This window comes from Micromys minutus, assembly GCF_963924665.1.
Source record: "Micromys minutus genome assembly, chromosome: 10".
In the NCBI taxonomy this organism is placed as follows: domain Eukaryota; kingdom Metazoa; phylum Chordata; class Mammalia; order Rodentia; family Muridae; genus Micromys; species Micromys minutus.
This window is the reverse complement of record NC_137979.1, coordinates 38218768-38241013: the sequence shown is the minus strand read 5'-3', so window position 1 is coordinate 38241013 and position 22246 is coordinate 38218768. Positions and strand designations below refer to the sequence as shown.

At 46.3% G+C, this 22246-nt stretch overlaps 1 protein-coding gene across 2 annotated transcripts; it reads left to right on the top strand.

The window, feature by feature from the left end:
• Positions 1 to 219: 219 nt before the first annotated feature.
• PCTP (phosphatidylcholine transfer protein) lies at positions 220 to 18185 on the top strand (the record flags this gene model as incomplete). Of its 2 annotated transcripts, XM_080924498.1 has the most annotated exons (6): positions 220 to 360; positions 10778 to 10895; positions 13112 to 13191; positions 14493 to 14664; positions 15635 to 15702; positions 17176 to 18185. In XM_080924498.1, 6 exons carry the CDS (start codon positions 220 to 222, stop codon positions 17239 to 17241), a joined length of 645 nt encoding a protein of 214 aa, XP_080780624.1. In that variant the 3' UTR covers positions 17242 to 18185. The 2 variants fall into 2 exon arrangements, with proteins under 2 accessions (XP_080780624.1, XP_080780625.1); XM_080924499.1 differs by lacking the exon at positions 15635 to 15702.
• Between the last annotated feature and the right edge of the window lie 4061 nt (positions 18186 to 22246).

The following is a 22246-nucleotide window of genomic DNA, read 5'->3' as shown; positions in this document are numbered from 1 at the left end:
CTCGCCCTTTGCTTAGCCCCGCCCGCCTTGAGACCTGGAACCTCCCCCAGCCACCTCTGCTCTCCACCCCTGCCCTCCCACGTCCTGCCTCCTCTACCAAGTCCCGCCTTCTCTTTTCTCTACCAATCAGGTTGAGGTCACCTTGTGACCCCGCCCCCGGCCTCTCTTAGGGCCAGTGGGTGACCTGCGCTTGGGGCGCTGTATCCCGGCTGCGGAAGGATGGCGGGGGCCGCAGGCAGCTTCTCGGACGAGGAGTTCCGGGAGGCTTGTGCGGAGCTCCAGAAGCCGGCGCTGACCGGGGCCGATTGGCAGCTCCTGGTAGAGGCCTCAGGCATAACTATTTACCGGCTGCTGGACCAGGTAGCAGCTGACCCGCCCGCTGGAGGAGATCAGAGGCCTGGGTCCCAGGGTTAGGACTCCCCAAGGGTACTCCACTGCTCTGCAGGAATGACTAGGCTCCTACTTTACCCTGTGTAGATCTTACACGGTTGGGAAATTGTTCTAGCTCAGCCTCAGGTCATTCCTGTTGTTGGACTTGGTGGGTTGTTGTAATTTATGTTTTATTCTGTAAAGTCTGCAATAACTCAAAAGGCCTGCGAGTGGGGAATTCTATTTAATGGCTCGTGCTTGAAGATGGGCGAGGTGTCAAAAGGTACCCGGGCCGGAGTCTGGACTTTCACTAGGAGTGGGTATAACGGGTCCAGTACGGGGTTCAGATACTGAGCTCGAGTGGCATGCCCGTGGACATTTGGGAGTGTGTGGTTATCACTAGGGAGAGGTATTTGGCAGCAATCAGCTGATGGACAACAGGAAATGAGTAGCTGGGACGTTTGGCCCAGTTTTTGTTAGGAGAATTAAAACATCGGTCCATTGATTTCCTAGATCATGCCCGTGCCTGTAGAGAACATGGTTTCCTTCTGTCAGATGGGTGCCAGTACTGTGTGGGGTGCGGAAGGGCTGTGTCCTGGGGCAGATGGGAAAGAGTCAGGGCTCAGACTGGATGGTCAGAGTTGGCCAAGAGGTGACAATAGCAATCCCGCCACTTTTGCGACTGTCTTCTGTGCGTTCTAATTTTAAGATCTATTTAATAATTTGGTGGCGAAATCTCCTGCAGAAAGAGCAACGGAAGCTAGCTGGAGGAGGAGTGGAGTTGGTTGTTAAGCATCCTGAGGCATCTTATTGGAAGCCTTTGGAACTAAGTAGCTACCTGGGTGGGAGAAGCTGGAGGTTTGGCATCAGTTGCTTTGCTGTAGGCAACTGAGGTTCCCTGGCACAAGACCAGAGCAGTACAGCAGAGGAATCCGAATACCGATCTGTTGTGGCAGCCTTGGATTTCACAGGTGAAGAAAGCAGATGTGGAGGGATGAAATAACCTTGCCACAGAGGCACAGGGAAGTTCAGGACAGATGCAGCTGGAGGGTTTACAACCTAGCCCAGGACCTTTGTGGAACAGGTTGGATCAGACGGAGCTGTGTAAAGGTGCATGAGACTTCTACCTGGCAGAGGTGGGCTCCTGTCAGCCCAGGTCACAGTGCAGCTGGGATCCATGTAGTTCCACAGTCCTCTGGTGCTCAGCTAGTGATACTTCATGAGGTAGGAATAGGACGTTCTACTGTATGCCTCTGCCATGTCAGGGACAGGCACTTCCTGATGATTATCATCAGCCTAGTGGATGGCTTTGCACCATGTCCCACTTAGACTTCAGTGCACATAAAGAACCTCCAGCTGCTGGTTTTTTCGTTTTGTTTTGTTTATCTTTTCAATAATTGCGCTCACGAGCATCCACGGGTGCAGGCTTCTTACCACGCGTTCGTGTTTTGCTAAGGTTGGCAGTTAATCATTGCAATGTGAATGAGAGAGGGCATGCCAAACACACAGAACCAACATCCTCATTGAGACTTTAACAATTCCCTGTGTGAAAGTGGACAGGACGCTTTCAGGCAAAAATCCTGCTCTCTCTGTGATCCTGCACTTCCCTGGCCAGTCACATAAAACTTGCTGAGTTGTGTATCCGGCATCAGAACTCCACCCCTCCCTCCTTCTCTTCCATTTTGAGGGTGGCTTCCCAGCACTTCTCACCTCCTATTACCTCATCTTTGTAACTGGTCCTTTCTGCCTTCTGCCTCTTCATGTCTTCCACATGGTCAGCACCTGAAAGCAAGCTTGTGATCTTGCTGCTGTCCTTTCCCTGTCACCCTTAGTCACAGAATTACTACCAGTCATTGTGGGAGCCGACGCTTGCAGTGCAATGCCTTATAATCTGGGCACCAGATACTTGACAGATATTAACTAACTCCGCTCTAATGTCAGCCCTAGGATAGATGCTATTGATCATCGCCTACTCAACCATTTGGAAAGGAGTCGGTTGGGTCAAGATTAGAGCCAGCCTCTGAACCCAGCTGTCTGGTTCCACACTTGTCTCTTAAACCCTTTCTCTCTCTGCACAGAAGGCACAGGTTGGGTGGGATACTAAGTCTCAGCTCACCTTTTCCAGCACTGTTTTCCCATTCCCATGGATGTAGGCCATCTTTGTACATGAATATAAAGGCATTGAGGTTCTGGGAAGGTGCATGATATATATGAGGCTTGGGGTTAAGAGGTGTTACCAGAATGACACTCAAGCTTCCTGCCCATGAAGCCCCTTCCCCGCTCTGCCTCCTACATCATACACTGGTAGAGCACCTGGAATGTGGAACGGATTGTCCTGGGAGAGATGGACTGCCTCATTATTAATGTATTGATAAAGACACCAAAGACTGGTTATATACCCATTCAATACTTACTGATGTTTTACAGTGATTTAAGTGGCATGCTGTGACTCTTTGAAGATTCTGTCACTTCTGAAGGTTCCTGTGGCTTGGTTAGGAAGATACTCTGTACGTTGGTTGGACTGATGGGCTTTTAAGAATCATGCCTAGCATGTGGTTGATGGCCTCATGGTGGCCATTCGTGAGTGACTGCTTGGCCTTCCTTCCTCCACATCAAAGGTAGTTCACTTGAGGTGGCCATCTTGCTGCTCCTTGTGGTTTTCCATTTAGCACCCTTTATTGAAATGACAGTGGAAAGAAGACAAACTGCACATATGAATACCACTGTGATGGGTTTACTATGATGTTTTGAAAGGATTAAAAACAAATTCGGAGGTTTTGGAGTGTGTAATGCATTATATTTTAAATTCAAAAGTCGATTTTCCCATCTTTTAAAGTAGACGCATTTGCATTCAGATAGATCCTGAATCCTGTTGTTGGACAGATGGGAACTTGTCCTCATTTAATTGTGTTTATCTGAGATAGAGTTTCCTTCGTGGAGCTCTAGCTAGCCTGGTACTCACTGTGTAGCCCAGTTATCTCAGAACTCTGGATGATTTTTGTGTGTCTGCCTCCTGAGTGCTGGCATTTAGGGGCATGTGGGTAAGCACCACCCTATATACCTTCCTAGGTGGGAACTTTGGACAAGCAATGTTTTTATGTGGTTATGACTTTCCTCTTTATTAAGACATATGTTCCACATGGAAAGTTCCTTTTGGGACCATCCTCTCCAACATCAGTCTTTTGCTTGAACTTTGTCTGTTTAATCTGAGTCATGCTATAAACATTTGAAAACAGCGCAGTGAGGAGCTGAAGGCAGAACCAATCAATACCTGACGTAAGACTGACTGTCCCTGATGTCCTGGTTAATGACCCCTGTGAGCATGTGGGGTCCTCTGAACAGTACTTACCGGTTCTCTTAAAAGAAGAACCATAGGCCTTGATCTTTCCCAGTGTTCTACAGTCATGCCTTGCAGCAGCTTTGGATTGCGCTACCATGGCAACAGTCACCAACATGGCCTGTAGAATTGACAGAGGTCACAACCTTGTTTTAGACGGATGCTGAGCTGAAAGAATGTGACTGATGACTTAGTAGGTCAACTCTACATAGGTAGAGATAAGGGACTCCCCTGGTGTGGACTAGTCCTTGGCTGTCTCAGCTAGGTGAGGAGCTGACAGTCCTGTCCCAGCGATGGCGCTGCCTGGCCCTGCTCTACTCAGGAAGTTAGTCCAGCCCTAGAGGACAGTGAAACTGCATTGATCGCCCTAGGAAGGAAGCTCTGAATCTACCACCCCATAGCTGGATCTAATCCAGTTTACACTGCGGACGTTTTTTCTTTTTACTGCAGTGTGATAGACCTAATCTACCGGCTCCTCCTACCTTCTGGCTGCCAGTGTGATGAACAGGAGAGTTCTCAAACTCAGGACATTCACTGAACTGTAGCTTACAAGCAAGCAGGGCCAGTCTGTCTACAAACTGGGCCCTTGTAAGGGTTTCTTTCTGATGATACGGGGCAGCTCTGCTCTTCTCTTCTTCTCTTCTCTTCTCTTCTCTTCTCTTCTCTTCTCTTCTCTTCTCTTCTCTTCTCTTCTCCTCTCCTCTCCTCTCCTCTCCTCTCCTCTCCTCTCTCCTCCCCTCCCCTCCCCTCCCCTCCCCTCCCTTCCCCTTCCCTTCTCTTCTCTTCCCCATCCCCCGAGGATGCAGAGAGATAGCCTTTCCTCTCTCTCAGGGTAAGTATGTGAGCATGTTGATCCCGAGGGTTAAATTTGTGGGGATGGAGTTGTGTAGAAAGCCCCACCTCTGTTCCCAGCCAAGCTGTGTGGTCTGCCCTGTCTTTTACCAACCTCTGCTGGGGACTTTAGGTCATGTGAAACCTTTCTTTTTTTTAACTTGGTTCTGGACTCCTGAAAAGGATTGAAGACTCATAGATAAGGATTTGGACACTGGATCCTTGGTCATAAGACTATACCAGTTCCCAGATGAACCACAGTAGTTTTGGGGGTAATACTGAACAGAAGCTTTCATCTAAAAATTTGCCTTTAAAAAATATCCCTTTGAATGTATTTTTTTAAAGCCTAAGTTTTCTTGTCTGATAAATGGGCTAATAGCTAGCCCATACCTCATATTATCATTATCCGAGCAAAATAGAACAAGCCATGGAAGCAGTCAGCTTGTCCTCTGGTGTTCAGTGTGCTGAGTGTCAGCAATTATTATTTTACCTGGCCCCCTGCAGCCCTTAGGTCCTAATCCCATTTCAGTTTCTTAGAGAGTTTCTGAAATATTACATAGACCCAGGCAACTGTATTCCTAACAGTCTGTGAAACACAGCAGTTTCATCCTTTCCCTTTGACTTTTTCTGTCCCCTGGATTTATTAAGTCCCTTAGAGTGGCTGCAGTTGGTGAGCACCCACAGCTATATAAGGATGCCTTGTCCACTGGAGGGATGGCAGGGCACTTTGCTGTGACAAGCCAAGTCAGGGCACACCACAGGCCCTTTACAGGGTTAGAAAACGGTGGTAGTTGGGCTGCCTTGCAGTCCTCGATAAGATCGGTAGTGCACGTGCAGATAAGCTCCACAAATTACCACTGGGTGGTGCCTCTGTCGAGATAAGGTCTGGAAGCTGTGCCTGGTTATATCTACGGGGGTTATTCTATGTGAAAGTCGGCTCTAACATTTTGGTTTCTAATTCTCTCATGGAAATTCATGGTGCTTGATCTGCTGAGGTCAAATGAGCAAGTCAGTAGCCTTAGCTGTGGAAGTACATTGCATGACTTTTTCTAAAAAAAAAAAAAAAGAAAGAAAGAAAGAAAAGAAAAAAGAAATCTTAGCCATCAATAAACAAACAAACAACCCTTCAAAACAAAACAAAAAAAATCTCCTTAGTGTGGCGTTTATATAAGCCATCAGCATCAGACTAACATCTTAAATTTTGTCGCCTCAGTAACAGTGAAGTGATATTTTAAAGTAATGTGAAAAGAAGAATCGATCTAGACCTAGCAGGAGAGACTTTCAGGGAGTCAGGTGGCTCTTGCTATGGGGGAAGTTCTTTGGCACTAAGGTCTTCAGCTTGGTGTAAGTTAGGCGAGTGAGTTTTCTCTTCTAAACACTAGTATATAGGGTTAGAGAGAACCGTGCATGGGAAATGAAGAGAAAAGATGGCACCACTGGGCAAGAGTCGGAGAGTCCTTTACCCTGAGCCCAGCCTGTTCATCTGAGGGTGTGTAGGCTGGCTCACAGTAGGATGGGTCAAAGGCCAGGGCCTTGACACAAGAAGACAAGTCCATTTAGTTCAGTTAACAAGTATTTTCCTTTGACTGATCAATGAGGAGAGGCAGCTTAGCTCATGGTTTATGAAGCGAAGAAAGGGACTTTGGAGGATCTGCTCTTTTGAGTGTGTGCTGTCATATGGAGAAGTGGTTTTCAGTTGTTGCTTTGTATTTCCTTTGTAGTGTTTTATATACCAACAAGGATCCAGAGTTGGGATTTTTAAGTGTTTCTTGTATGTGTTCACCAACATCTACATGTGTACTATTTATTTATTTATATTTGTGCATGCAGATGCCCATGGACGACTGAAAAGGATGTTAGATGCTGTGGAACTGGAGTTGTACGAATTTGTGTGCTGCCCAATGTGGCTGCTGGGAACTTAACCCAGGCCTTCTGTAAAAACAGCAAATGCTCTCAACTGCTGAACATTCTCTCCCACCGTCCATCCTGATTTTTCAAGGGTGCTGGGGATCCAGACTTATTCCTTATGCTTACATGGCTCTCTTAATTAGGCTTTTACTGCTCTGAACAGACACCATGACCAATGCAAGTCTTATAAAGGACACCATTCAATTGTAGCTGTCTTACAGGTTCAGAGGTTCAGTCTGTTATCATCATGGTGGGAGCGTGGCAGTGTCCAGGTGGGCATGGTGCAAGAGAGCTGAGAGTTCTACATCTTCATCTAAAGGATGCTAGCAGAATACTGACTTCCAGGCAGCTAGGATGAGGGTCTTATAGCCCTCTCCCACAGTGACACACCTACTCCAACAGGGACACGCCTTTTAATAGTGTCACTCCCTGGGCGAAGCATATACCAACCATTACAATGGCCATTTTTCTTAAACTTTCACTGTTTCCTAACATCAAAAGTTCCAAATAAAATTCTGCAGTATCGCTGAGCACCATTAGCATTGCTTTTTGGAGCAAGTAAGAAAAAAAAAAAAAAAAAAAAAAAAAAAAAAAAAAACTGGACCAAGGATGCCCTAAATTAAGGTACCTCTTTGACTTGCATAACTAATACTCAGAGATCCATAGCCGACCCATCATTCCAGAAGCTCTGAATCTTTCTACTTTTCTGTGTATCTATTGCCTTTCAGTCCCGGAAGAGTTGGCATAGATCCAAATATTGTGTCCCCATTCAGAGCAGGGAGACAGCGTCACTTGGATGCTTTTCAACACAGGAGCCTAGAAAACTCACTAATCATTCACATGCTCATGGGCGCTCTCCCAGAAGGGAGGACGTGGGTGTATACCATATCACCCAACCTTGTTTCTTCTGGCAGTTGAATTCCATGCATGGTACTGGTTGATTCACGGCCAGCCACATAACCTTTCAGTATTTGAAGTGTAGGAAGCAGTCTTAGAAAGGGAGCACTAGACACTCAGGATGGTTTGAATAGGGGATGTGGCACATTTTGAGAGGTAACCCTTGGAGACTTGAGGGAAATCCAAGCATCTCATGCATAAACATATCTGGAGTTATTTACTACAGTGTTGGTAAGCTTGGAAAAATATCCAAAACAAAAATTTCCAGTTATTTGTAAATAATAAATAGTTCATTAATAAAAAAATCCCACTCAAGTAAAGCTAAGCATTATGTTCTTGTGTGTCAAACTGTAAAACAGTGGTACTTAGTCCCAGTTCTGCTTCCTCCCTTGCTGTTTCTGAGAACACAGTCTGGCGAATACGTTTTCTAAATATTTGAAAAGAGGGCAAACAGCCCTTGAATGTTAATGTTCCCTAACACTCATCTCTGGGAAACCTTCCCTATTGATATAATGAACTAGGATTGGGAACTGAGAGTTTTAGGATCATTTTGCTATAAAATATTCTGAAACAGACTTTCCATACTCTTAATATGCTGTTAAACTTGAGGTAAGAATAATTCCAGATGTTGATACCACATCATGTCCATCCATTCGTGAAGACAAACATCTGCTCCCTATAAAGAAATACTGTCAACTATCATCAATAGATACATATGAACTGTGAGGTTACATGTCACTCACTAAGTGGTTTTACATAATGTTTTCAGACTTCCTACAGTGAATATGGATTGATTTTACAATGATTAAGAATCTCTTTATCTTTTAAAGAATGAAATAGAGTATGTTTGCTGGATTCACTTAGAAATCATGAATGGGAAAGTGCTTTGATCTGGGAATTTGGGCCAGGCTATGAAGCTCAGCAGAAGTGGGACTGAGAAACCAGGAAGGGGACAGGCAGCCAGGGTCTTGTTCCTCTGGAGTGCTGGCTTTTCTCAGTCTTGCCTCAACGGGAGGGACTCAAGGAAGTCATCACAATAGTTCATTCTTCTGTGTTCATGCAGGGTGTAGGCCGTTCTATTTTTTGATTTTGACTTTCTGGTCCTCTTTTGTGATACAGATAGAATCAGGGTCACGGAAGGTTGCAACTGCAAGAAAATGGCTTGTCTTCATTTTTGTAAATATCTACAGTAAATCATGAAGCGCCCTACTCCATGATCATTATCTTAGCATGTAACCATACTGTTTCTTTTGAGCATATGTAGAAAATAGGATGTGTGTGTGTGTGTGTGTGTGTGTGTGTCTGTGTGTATACACACATATATATATGTTAACATATATATATATATATGTTAAAGTGTGCCTGTACTGGTCTGAATGGGTGGATGGGTGCATATGTGGAAGCTCTCACTGTGCTTCTTTCTGTCAGTGCAGTGGAGACAGGCTGAAGCTCTTTCTCCTTGAGGTCTCTCATCAGAACCTCAGGGCATCAATCTATGCTCAGATGTACAGGTCTTCAAACTTAGCCAGATGCCATGGGTTTGTGGGAGACTCCTGGCATCAAGCCATATGCTTATACAGCTGGTAGATTTCTATCGATTCACTTGTAATTTCACCTTTTTTTTTTTTTTTTTTTTTTTTTTGGAGGGTGGTCCTTCACAACTCTCTGAGAGTCCTAAACTTGGATATGGTTTGTTAATACCATTCCATTTGGAAGTGGTCTTTAGAAGGATCTCCCAAGGCTTTCTTCCACTTCCCTTGGGTCCTCAGCATGGGCTTTAAGGTGTCCTTTAGTGAGTCGTTAGTGGAACCCAAACCCCATCTAAGGACTGTCTTTTATTCACTTACTGTGCTCCATAGCTTTTGTCAGTCATTGCTTTTGTCCATGAGAGCTTCATTTTCACACTAAAGCCACTAGCCAGACCAGGCCCAGGGAATTCTGAGTTGCCACTGGACCCGGTGAAATGTGTGGTGGGGCTACCTGGAGCCAGCCTAGAACCTTCACAGAAAAGGATGTGGCTTGGCAGGAAAAGGAAGGAACTCACTTGTAATCTAGAAATTGTCTTTTTTTCTGAACAACAGGACCACCTGTCTCAACATGACTTGAAACAGCTGCTGTTCCCTTTTAAGTCTTCTTGCTTGGTAAAATAAAAACATCTAATGTTTTAATAAAAACAAAAAACATATAACTCTCCCCATCCAAATAAAAACAACTGAAAAGCTCTGTCTTGTAAAGGACTTCACAAGAGGCTTTGGTTTCATTGTGCTCTGTGGAGATGTACAACACACCTGTTCCTCAGAACTGTGACTGCCTGTGGAGCATGGATGTCTACCTGGTACCTGGAAATTAACCAGACTAAACTGGAACTCTTGTTCACCCCAGTAGCTCACGGATCCCCCTTTCTAGTTTCTTCTGTGTTAGTGGAGTCCCCTCCCTCTCCTACCCTGTCCAGCAGTGGTTGGCAGAGTTCTTCTTGGTCATCTATCTCCCTCCCTTCATTCTTCCATCAGTAATTCCTACTGGATTTACCCCCCCCTGGCATTTCCACCACTGATGTTTCCTCTCTGCTCCTATTGCTTCCTCCCTCCTTCCCTCCCTCCCTCCTTTCTTTCTTTCCTTCCTTTCTTTCTTTCTTTCCGTCCACCCACCTACCCATTCATCTTATATCCTGACTGAAGTTTCCTCCCCCTGCTTTTCCAGTTGCTCCTACTCCCCCCCCCCCCCCGTTTCTCTTCAGAAAAGGGCAGGCCTCCCATGGATATCAACTAGGCATGAGTGTGCCAAGTTTTAAGGTCATTTCTGTTTCTACAGTGTTCTTTACCAACTCAAAAAAGACTTTTGAGCTTTTACTGTCTTATTAGATCTAGTCAAAACTATCCCCAGTCATACCTGTCCACATCTCTGTCCACAGTCCTCTGTAGGTTTTCTAGAGACTCAAGAATCAAAGCTTTACTCTTACCATGGTTTCCAAGGTCTTCGGTGTATTGACGCTTCCACATCTCTAACCTCGGCTTCTGTGTTCTGGACTTCTCTCTTTAATCCCATCAGTCTATCAGTTACTTTTACCAGGAGTGGCTTTCTTCATTTCCCACTGGCCAGTCTTTCTGATGGAACACAATATCCTGATAAATCTTGGGAGATGGTCCCTATAGAGGCCTTTTCTACCTACCTGCTGACATGAGTCCTCCACAAAACTCTGTATATCCTACTGAAATCATCTGGCTAAAGTTTATGACTAATCCCTCCACCAACACCTACAGCTGTATAGAAGACACACGAGACCAGCAGCCCTACCTGCTTCTGTACTGTGGTCACCAAGACCCCAGAAGAGAGCAGTGTTTGGTGTGGCTGAACCCCAGCTCCAGCTGTTTTGCATGTGATGTGGAATCTCAACTCTGGTATCAACAAATTGTTTCCCCATCTCTGTTTTCATAGCCAAGTGGACTTTACGAGTATAAAGTGTTCGGTGTCCTGGAAGGTTGCTCACCAGCTCTACTGGCAGATGTTTACATGGACTTAGACTACAGAAAAAAATGGGACCAGTATGTGAAAGGTGAGTGATGGATTAAAAATCCTTAGGGAGGCAATCTGCTTTTGACTAATTTGGTCTTGTTATACTCGATGCTGTAGCACAGCTTTTGCCATTTCCGGTACCCACCCTGGCCGTGTCGTAGAGTCAGTCTTCTGTTCATCTTCACGGTTGCTTGGCCCTGCTTCCCAAGCTGTCCTTACATACATAGCTTGATTGCCATGGAAACCTCGGAAGATGGGCATCCAGACCTCCTTTTGGAAATCTAATCAAAGATCTCCAAACAGGCAAGGGCGCATGCACGTGAGGAAGTGGGAGAGTGGGGGTGGTTGGAGGGTTCTGGAGGTCCGGGAAGGCGCAAGACGGAAGGCGCGAAGCAGCCTGTTCAGAAGCCCCTGGCAGTTGGTGTGGCTGGGTGGCGATGTTCTCTGACCCAGAACTAGTAATCCGAGAATATTTCATGATCCATGGCAGGGACAGGATCCGCTGCCTACATAGGATGTAGAGTGTAGGAAAACACTGAATCTGAAAACATTAAACAGGGCAAGTGTCCCCTGCTATCCCAGCCACTGTCAAGGAGACTTCCACAGTCCATCAAGGTCAAATGGAGTCTTTAGTTTAGGCTCCTGCAAGTATCAAAAGGCGCCCCCATGAGGATGCTTCTTCAGTTCTAGCCTGTGCTCCTCTGTACTGGCCTAATTCTCGGTCCGATTCTTGTGCCTTGTGAACATGTCCCCCAGAAAATACAGGTTCATACTCGAATCATGTAAATAACTCCAGAAAAGAGAGCCACACTTTCTGGTAAAACCAGCCAGAGTGCCGTGACTCAGTCTCTGCAGCTCAGCACAAAGCGGCTGCTTATTCTGTGAATCCTGGACATGGGACCAGGCAGCTTTACGTCTCACATACTCGCCTTCATAAGGGAACGTCAGCACATGTGCCTATCCAAGGGAGTGGGCTGGTACTGTCCCACTCTCCCCAGCAGCCATAAGGCAATCATGTGGAACTCACTTTGCCAACAGATGCCCGTGTGGGTCCTGCTTGGAAAAGGGAAATGCGAGGAAACCGACAGCCTATAAAACCCCTTCTGTTCGAGTCAGCTAAGGCAACTGTCTTTAGAAAAGGAAGAGTTAAGATGAATACATACATACATTGATTGGGGCACAAAAGGGAAAGGAAAGTAACTGCAGAACCTACTGTCACCTGTTTAGCCTGTGGTCCCTGGGACAGTGGAAGCTGTTGTTAGATTTGTGGGGACAGTCTGGAAGTCCTGCTTCTGGGTTTTAGGAGTACCCAAGAACCTTGTGGCCCACTGGGCCTAAAAGACACACTAAGGCCCTGGTCATTCAGTCATTATAGTCATGTCTTGCTCCTTTCCCAAGCTCTGAAATTGCTACTTTACGTAGAGAAGGGTAAGGCAGTGTGTGTGTGGGGGGGCGGGGGACCGGCATGAATACTGAACACAGAGGCCCACTCATCCCTTCCCTTCATGACTGTCTTTACTGTCCTGTGGCACTGAGGGACCACAAAGCTCCCTAGTCAGTGGTCTGTTTCTGATAGAATTCTTTTAAATGCTACATGTACCCGTCACATCTCACCCACAGATGACTTGATCCTCTCTGGATGGTTAGGTGGGAGCCCACCACACAGGCTAAGCATTTGCCTGCTCTTTTGCTGTCTCCTCCAAGAGCTGTAGTTTGCACGTCCTGGCACAAGAGCACGGACATTAAGGGGGATTTGGTCACTAAAGCTGTGGCAGGTGGTTAGAGGCAAGAAGCAAGAAACCCAGGGTTAGCCAACAGTTCAGCCATGTTCCAGCAGTTTGAGAACACAGCTCTCTGTGGGCGTTTTGTTTCCCAGATACATGCTGGACTCAGACTTCCTCAGTGTCTAAGAGTAGGGAGGCAAACTTTGATGGTACTCCTGGTACTCTAGTGACATCTGGTGGTTTACCTACTTTAAAGCTACTGGTTATTTCTTGATACCAGGTTCCTTACATTCTGTCCCATCATGCTGTTGGTACGATGGACAAGTGTTAGGGGCTTATTTAGGTTTTCTGTGTGTCCGTGTCTTCTAGACCATCCCTGGACAGTAAGCTTTCAGTAATATTAAATACACTTTTGTTTCAAACAATCTTTCTATGTCTGCTGAGTTAGGGGTTTGTCACACACTGAGGATGAATAGACCCCTCGAAGCCACTGGACTTTGCAGGTGTGTTAACTTCTTGTGTCCTCCTTCAGAACTCTACGAGAAACCGTGCGAGGGACAGATGGTGGCATACTGGGAGGTGAAGTACCCTTTCCCTCTGTCCAACAGAGATGTATCCTTTCTGCACACGCTGCCCCCTGTTCTCTGTCTCTCTGGGTGTGCTGTGTTCCTCAGCCGCCACCCTTAGACTGGGATCCACTGACATCACAGCAGTTGGGTGGACAACACAGTCTCGGAATCTTGGGGAACCATATGCTGATGCTGGGGCTTCTTGTGTGACTTTGCGGGGACTTCAGAGTGTTATTTCTGGGTGTGACGCTTAGGACAGGAACCACACCCAGGGTCACTGGAAGGTGACTTTCAGAGAGAGTGACAAAGATGGAAAGTGATGAGCCTCAAAAGTGGGGGGTCCAGGGGGACCAGTTTATGAAGAGTGTCAATCCAGACCTTTTGCTCTGACAGAGGAGCAGGCGGGGCCCATGAAAGTGAGCTAATGGGCAGACAGACTGATAGGACAGAGGAACCAGGCCTCATCCTCTTAGTTTCTAGCCTCTCTTCAGCACGGTCCTCTAGACTGCTGCTGATACCAGGTGCTGGATTTTTCTTGCCATTCCTTTGTTTAGAAAGTAAAGCAGTCGACTGAAGTATAGAGTTCTCCCTTGAGTCTACGCATATTAATTATTGTTGCTATGAACAAATAGTCCATCTAAGGAAGTATAGTGATTTGCACAGGAGAAGTTGCCACCGTGAAATCCATCACTTTGTACACTGATTTTTAAAATTAATAGAAACTAAAGATTGCAGCTTTTAAAGATGTCGTTATCTTTGATAGAGTTGTGCCTCTGGTCTTGGGAATGTTTTGTGCACGCTTACAGAGGTGGAAAAGTTTTTGCTGTTCTTGGTAAACCAGTGTTGAAGAGAACATTTCCCTACTAAATTTGAGGTATCCATACATTTTCCTGCAGTTGAGCTGCGACTTGGATGCCTTCCATGTGTAGAGGTCTGTGGACAGCTGCAGAGGAGACAGTACCGATGGGCTGATACAGTTTCTATCCGGTGTTTCTTCTGCCCCTGGCTTTCTCTAATGCCCTGAACATTCTGGCCTGAGGACCTGAGTGTGCTTGATTTGTTTCTCCATGAGGTTATAGCCGCGAGAACTGTGCTCTCAGTGTGTCTTCTTGGAGAAAGGGGGAATGTGATCCTTGCATGACCAAGAGCTTGGGAGATCATTCACAGCTAGGTGATAGGCGCTCTCCAGTGAGAATTACCACTGGTTTCAAGGCTCAGATCTGCAGGGAAAGCAAGCATTAAGCAGAAGGGAGCTGACGCTGAGGGGAAGGTGCTGAGTGACCTCCCATTGCCACCCATGTGGGCTACTCTCATGCTAGCGTCCTGCCTTGACTGACTGTGCAGTATGTCTACACTCGCCAGCGGCGAGACCTGGATGTGGATGGGAGGAAGATCTACGTGGTCCTGGCCCAGAGTATCTCTGTACCTCAGTTTCCCGAGAAGTCTGGGGTCATCCGAGTACAGCAGTACAAGCAGAGCCTGGCGATTGAGAGCGATGGCAAGAAGGGGAGCAGAGGTAAAGCCAGGGGTGAAGGTCAGCGAAGGTCAGCAGCGAGCCAGTGCCACTTCAATGGGAGGCAGTTTAGTTACAGAAGTGTATATAGTAAATGTAACCCTGGCCTGGCTAACAAAGTAGATGTGAGGTCAGCATGTGGGAACGTCTTGATCCATATCCCAGATTGGCTAGGGCTCGATGTAGCTATTTCAGTCTGACCCTGTGCATTGTTTTTGTTTGTTTACATTTGTCTATTTATTCTGTTTGTTTTTTTCATTCACGTGAGTATTTTTGCCTGCATGTGTTTCTTGCCCTGATATTTGTGGAGGTCAGAAGAAGGTATCATATCTCCTGGGGTGAGAGTTACAGGTGGTTGTGAGCCGCCACCCTCAGGTTTGGAACGAGTTGCTCCAGGCTTATCCTGTAGCTATAGGGACTGAGCCTAGACGGGACCTATTGGTAGGTGTGGATCCAGCTCTGACAAGCTCAAGGCCAGTGACTCAAGAACAGTGAGTTCCCAGTCCCCAAGAAGGAAAACACGGGGCATCCATGTCTGTCATACTGGCGTGAGTGTGGCCTGTGCCAGGCAAAAATCTGAACCCTAAGTCTGATGCTCCTTCGGCCTGTCTTCTCACACTTCCGAGCCTTCATTTCCTCGTGTATGCGAACTGTCAGTTCCTTGGGACTGTTTCAATAATGAAACAAGAGATGATGTGCAAATGTGTAGCATTCATCAGTTGTCTAAGAAAGCACAGCCAAGTGTTTCCCTGGCTGCATTTTCAACAATGCTCCTGTGTCAGAAGCCACAAGGCAGGTCAGGGCAGTTCCCTTGCTTCTTCCTCTGTGCTGACTGGGCCCAAATCAGAAGGTAGGTTTCCAGGGCTTTGTTATTGTATTTTCCCAGCTCCTACCCAACTAGCCCCTCGCCCCCCCCACCCCTGCCGCCCCACCCACACCACCTCCTTCTAAATTGTCTTTTCTTCTCTTTTAGTTTTCATGTACTACTTTGATAACCCGGGTGGCCAAATTCCGTCCTGGCTCATTAACTGGGCAGCCAAGGTGAGATCCCCGGAGTCGGGCAGTGGCAAATGTGCATTTGACAAATGTTGACTTAGCCTGTAGGTTGTCACGTTGAAGAGACATATTGTCCCAGGGTAATGAGACTCTTTTATGAAGAGCTTGGTTGAGTGACTTGGTGAGAATTGGAGTGGCCAACACCCAGGATGGAGGCTGAGACACAGGACAAAGAATCTGTTAGCCAGGAATGTCAGCCCTTCCCTACTGGTGGCCACAGACCCTCCAAAATCACTCTCTGAAACTTCCAGACATAAGACTGCCTTTTGTAGAGACAACAGTGTTTTCAGTATCTGCTTATGAAGCAGGCCTTTCCTGGCCCAAAGGAAGTTTCTAGTTTGGTTGTCCTTGCTTTTTTTTTCATCCTCTAAGGCCAGGGAACAATAGTAGTGGCCCAGGTCACTATAGGCTGCCACTCCTAGGATCCTGCATCACAATTCAGCAGTCTTTGTACAGGACCCGTGGTGAACTCCAGTGACTCATGGGAAAGTAAAAATGCCTATATCTTTCCAAGGTGAACAGATGCAATTCTGAATCTAGGCTGTGTTGCTGAATGTCTTCTGTTAGTTAGGGAAGCCCTGACGTCCTTCCTTTATCAAAAACGGAATATGAAAACTGTCCCCTACATGGAGTTGGAGTCAGTGAGACAGCGTTTTCGAAGTCTTGCGCAGTGCTCAACACTGAGCAGCATATCCTGTCCCCTAACCACAAACACCGTTTTCAGTACAGAAATGCAAGTCCTTCCACCTCCTTTGTTTTAAAGATTCATTTATTATTTTTATTTTGTGTGAGTACACTGTACCTCCCTTCAGACACACCAGATCTCATTGCAGATGGTTGTGAGACACCATGTGGTTGCTGGGAATTGAACTCAGGACCTTTGGAAAGAGCAGTCAGTACTCTTAACCGCTGAGCCATCTCTCCATGTCTTTAAGGAAGTATCCAGCAATCTAATTACCAACTCCTGATTTGCTTTTTAATCCTAGTTTTTTTGCTTTAATTTCTTTTTTATTTTTAAGAAACCATATGTATATGTATATGGGGAATGTGTGCATATGTGCCTGCAGGGTCCGTAAGAAGTTTGGAGGCCCTGGAGCTGGAGTTGGAGAGGAGCTATGTGAGCTGCCTGACATAGGTGCTGGGAACTGAACTTAGATTTGTTGCAGGAAAAGCATGTGCTTTTAGGTGCTGAGACATATCCCTAGCCTTTCTTCCTTCCTTTTCAATAAATAAGAGCTCTGTACTTCGTATTAGCAGAAGTCAAACCGAAGGCCCTGCCTTTGAAGCAGTGGCCTGTCTGCTCTGGGTCTTGCCTTCTGCCATTTTCTGTGACAGCGTCATGTTGAAATCAGATCAGGAGCCCCATTGTCTTTGATTACCCCTAAATCCATTGTTGATTTTCCTTGCCACATTTTAGAGAATGAGGAACACATAGAAAGATGTTCTCTTTCTTTGCAGAATGGAGTTCCAAACTTTTTGAAAGACCTGGTGAAAGCATGTCAGAACTACCACAAGAAAACCTAAGGAAGAGACTGGGACCCCATCATCCATGAATGTGCTACACCAACTGAGGCTCACCCTTCCGTTCACACATCCCATCTTCCAAACACCACACAGTCCCCAGGCGTGCTTACCTCTGTCTGACTCCGTCGCTGCCCTCTTCCCCACTGGTCATACTCAGCCTGCTACCTCCTTCCACTATTGAATGGGGGCCCCATGCTTGTTTATGTTTCATTAGGGAAATCCTTAGTGGGGAAAAGGAGCCATTCTGTTGTGCCATTTTTGGGGGAGATGGGTGAGAGGAGGAAAGATAACAAGATATAAGAGCAGCCCTTCCCGGAAAGCAGGCTCACTTCAGCACTCTCTTGCAACTAGAAGTGGCTTTTGGGCCACAGTTGACCTCCCATGTCCCAATACATTGATGCCTGTTCTTTTGATGCCTCGCTGACTCGGATAGGCTGGGGTTTGAGGTGATAGGCATTGTGGCCATGTTCCTGCTTGGGCAGAATCAGTAGTTGCTGTGATATCAGACCACTCCTCTGAGGAGTGTCCCTGGCCTGACTGAGCACATGCTGAGATGACCAAGTTTTCCTAATTGCCCACATCTGGATTTTTTCCTTTCTCATAATCCACTGAGAAAATGCTGCATACACCTCTTGAGCTTCAAAGACAGCTTGTGCACAGCATGCTGATGGTGTCTCACTAAAGTGACTTTACCTACCAGAGTGTGTGGAGATGTCGACGAGACAATAACGGTTTACTACGGAGTGAAGTTGAAGTATCGATGTGGTGTGCTCCTTGCCTTTTTTCTTAGGAATTCTACCTCTTCAAAACAGGGACTCTCAGGACCCTGCGTTTGATCCTCAATTTTTGTAGGGAAATATATTCTGTGGCCAAGACACAGCCTTAATGATCTCAGGGAAAAGTTGTAATCACTCTGTACAAACCTTGATTAAAGGATATGGAAACTCGGGATGCAAAGGCAGAAGAGAGGAGTTGTTTAGGTGGGGTTCCTTAGAGTGTGTTTTCTTTCTGGGAAGAAAGTTGTGTTCTATGAATAAACACAGTGACTCGAGCTTCTCTGTGTTCTGTCTTTCTCTCACCACTTTCTTGGTGGAAGAAGGAATTAGTTAGGTCTCCTCTGTTTGCACTGACACCCGGCCCAGCTCAAGACTAGGAAGGAAGGGAGGAAGGAAGGAAGGGAGGAAAGAAAAGGAAGGAAGGAAGGAAGGAAAGAAAGAAAGGGAGGAAGGAAGAGGGGAGGGTCAGACAGACAGACAGACAGACAGGAAATTTGTGGCTAGAGAGATGGCTCAGCTATTTACAATGCTGGCTGCGCTTTCAGGGGACTCTGGTTCAGGTTTAGGTTGCCAACACACCAGCGGCAACTCACCACCTTCTATATAACTTCAGTGCCAGGGCATTTGACACCCTCTTCTGGCTTCCACAGATACTGCATGCAAATCATACCCTTATGGACATGTAGGCAAAGCCCCCATTAAATTCAAATAAATCTTTTTTAAGAAGAGAGGATTAATTTATAGCTCACTTACATTCAGGGTCACATGTATTTGCCTTCTGGGAGGAACCAGTAAAGTGTTTAAATTACGTTTAAAATCCAGCTCTCTTCTTCAGGTTATTTAAATTTGATGATAGGATTGTTAGTAATAGTAAATAGTCTCATGCCAAGCAGTGAAGGAAGGAGAGAAAGGGAGGGAAGGAGGGAGGGAGGGAGGGAAGGAAGGAAGGAAGAAGGAATATTTCTTGTCAACAAACACAGCTTCTCTCTAATTTAAACTTTGCCTGTGGCATATGCCTATTGATCCTGGGATTAAGATTATACAAGTAAGTGACTGCTTCATAAAATTGTCATTAAAACATTATTATCAATAAGCTCCTGGTATTTGATTTTAGAAGCATGGCAGCTAGTTGTCTTGTATTGTGAGCGTAAGTTGATCCCTGACACAGACCCTGTGAGATGTAAGTGAAGATCCCAGCTTTTGAACGGGATCGACACAAAGTAGTGTCCCTTAAGCAATTTCTTTTTTTAAAGAGTATCTTTCCGTGTGTATTACTGACTTGCTTTCCATGTATGTCTGTGCATCATTGGTGTGTCTGGTGACTATGGAAGACAGAAAAGGGTGTGGGATGCCCTGCAACAGATGGGTGCCATCAGTGTTGGGGATCAAATCCAGATCTTCTAGAAAGAGTAACCAGTGCTCTTAGCCACTGTGTTATCTCTCCAGCCCCAGGAAACCATTCCATCTAAACAACTGAGGACTTTGGATGCTAAGAACATCAGATGGTTTTATTGCGAGACAGAGTCTCTGTACAGACCACACATCAGATGGACCCACAGATAGTAAAATGTTTGGATAGAATCAGTTGTTGCTCACTGGTCAATGGCCTGGAAGTACGTCAGAAGCATTCATATGGTAAGTGAATTAATGATTTAGAGAAAGTTGAACAAATGATGCGAGCTCAGAGGACTAAGACCTTCCTGACAGAAAGGTTCATCTCCACTGATTCAGTCTAATTGACTTTCCAAAATCAGTGTTTAGGGAAATTCTATATTTCTTATGTTCCTACCGGTCCTTCCCTGAAAATACCTTAGTTCTGTCCTGGGGAGGGGTGGTTTTGCTGAGTCGCCATATGCAAATTTTACATATGGATATGGTTCAGCCCAGATGCTGTGTACCCCAGATTACACGGGATTTCAGGTAAAAGAAGCTATGCTACTGTGGCGTAAAATTCCTTACACAGGCAAACCATCCTCACTGTTAAAGATCACCTTGGAACTGATGTTCCCAGAGAGGTTCATTCCCCTCACAAATGTTTCACCGAGAGAGCCCTGGCCCGGAATTCTGGTTGTGATTTCTCCCTCCGGACCCACATCCACAATGATTGCCCTTTACATCTCCTGCTTCCCAGTTGGATCCGGAAGAGACAAGTTGGGAAGACACCACCCAGTCATTTCAGAGAACTATGTGTTAAAACATGGAGACGTTAAGTCACGTTGTAGGTCTTTCTCCGAACACTGGTGTCACCAGGACAGAGGGCAGGCAGAATGGTCCCTGGAATGAATGAGCCAGGCTGAGGACCTTCCCTCTGCCCTCAGGGAGCCTGTGGTGTGCTGGGGAGACATAGTGAATGACCTGCTGAAGAGCTGGACATGCTTAGAAGGGCCACATGGCATCTGCCCTCCCATGGGACCATAGGCAAGGCAGAGAGACCAAGGAGAAATGCTGGAGTTGACTGAGAAGGTAGAGAAAGAAAAGCAATGTGGATGAAAAGCAGGTGAAAAGCAGGCCACAAGGCTGGTTGTGGCTGGAGCAATGGCCTGGTACTCTGCATGACTGAAGTGGCCTACAGGTCAGGAGAGCTTCTGAGAGCTGCTCAAAGAAGACACAGGGTTTGACAAAGCCACTGGTGAGTTCTGAAGGATTGTAGCCAGAGGAATGACCTGATAAAATTTATTCATTCCTAATACCTTCCATTTTCTCCTATGGTCCTTTGACATCTTTATGGTCCCTTGGTGTCTATAACCATTGGGTTCTTTTTGTGTGACTCTGGGGGAATCCTCCAAGGTTCTCCAAACTGTTTCACTCTGTTCTGAATGGTGCAGAGTTGCCCATGCTTCCGTGGTGTTTCTAAAGCAGAGCATAACTCTGGTGTTTTGGTGAAAAAAAATAGACAACTAGAAGGTCAAGGGCAGGCATCTGTGTGATCTTGCCTGTCCTCAGGTTGTGTGTCATACCGTGCAGCCAGCCAGTCAGAGAACAACAGTCTCACAGGCCAGCAGTGAGAAAGAAAACATGTGAGGTACTCAAAGAACCAGCAGTTCTTTCTCGAAAATACTCCTTTACTTATTTTTTTTTTTCTTTTGGCCTGAGAAAGGAGGAATTTATTACGTGATAAGGTCACATATGGAGGGCTTTAGATAAATTATTAATTTGTCTGACTTACTTATCAGTTACTTTTCTCTAGTAGGATACCCCAATAAAAACCAACTAAGATGGGGAAGGGGGTTATTTTAGCTTGCAGTGTCTGAGGGGGCACAGAAGCCACGGCAAGGAAGGCATGGCGGTCAGCAAGAGGAGTGATCTCATTCCGTCTGCACATAGGAAGCCGAGGCAGTGGGGGTGGGGAGGGGGAAAGGCAGCCTATAGGACATCAAAGCCAACCTTGAGTAACATACTTCCTCCAGCAAGGCTCTACCTCCTAAAAGCTTCACAGCCTTCCCAAATAGCACCACCAATCTGGAACTAAATGTTCAAATACAGGGACATCCCTATAGGGGGTATCTCTAATATCTTTGTATGAATGCATCCATTTGCACCTGTTCTGGTGCACGTGACGAGCAATGGGGCAGTGACAGAGCATGGTCAGGTTTCCTGCCCTCCCTGATATGCTAGGTAACATCCGTGAAGGTGGAATGGCTTCTTCCAGCAGGACGCTCATTGTCTGCAGAGACACAGAGCATGCGCACAATGCTTGGAAGGCGTGGCCTCACCAAGCTATGAAGGGAAAGTAACACAAGCGGGTCACACACTGCTGATTATCCCACGGGATTCCGAAGGAATGACTTTTAGCAGAAGACCGTGAAGGTGTGGACACGGGGCCAAGTGCTGGTCCGTGTCAAGAATGCGATTTGTGCCTCTCCCAGCTCAGGGTCCTCAACGGTGAGGGTCCTGTGTGTCCTCCGTCTTTACCATAACTAAAAATGTTGAGTCCAAGATGACAGCAGAAGATGGATTATGGCAAAGCATCCCGGGGATTCCTGCTTCTCCTCCGTCCACTTGGACTCCAAAATAGTTAGGGTTCAAAGCCCGGTGCCACCAGGTCAGGCATGCTTTTCAGGGTTTTGAAGCTTTCGATCTGAGTCGTTTAGTGCTTCAAGGCTTTCTCTCTCCCTTCCCTCCGCAGTATTTGCCCTTTCATTCTGATTCAACACCTTTAGAAGCTATACACCAGCCAGAATGGCTTTACTGATTTACCCGAGGTGGGAGAGGGATGGTAGGCAAACGGG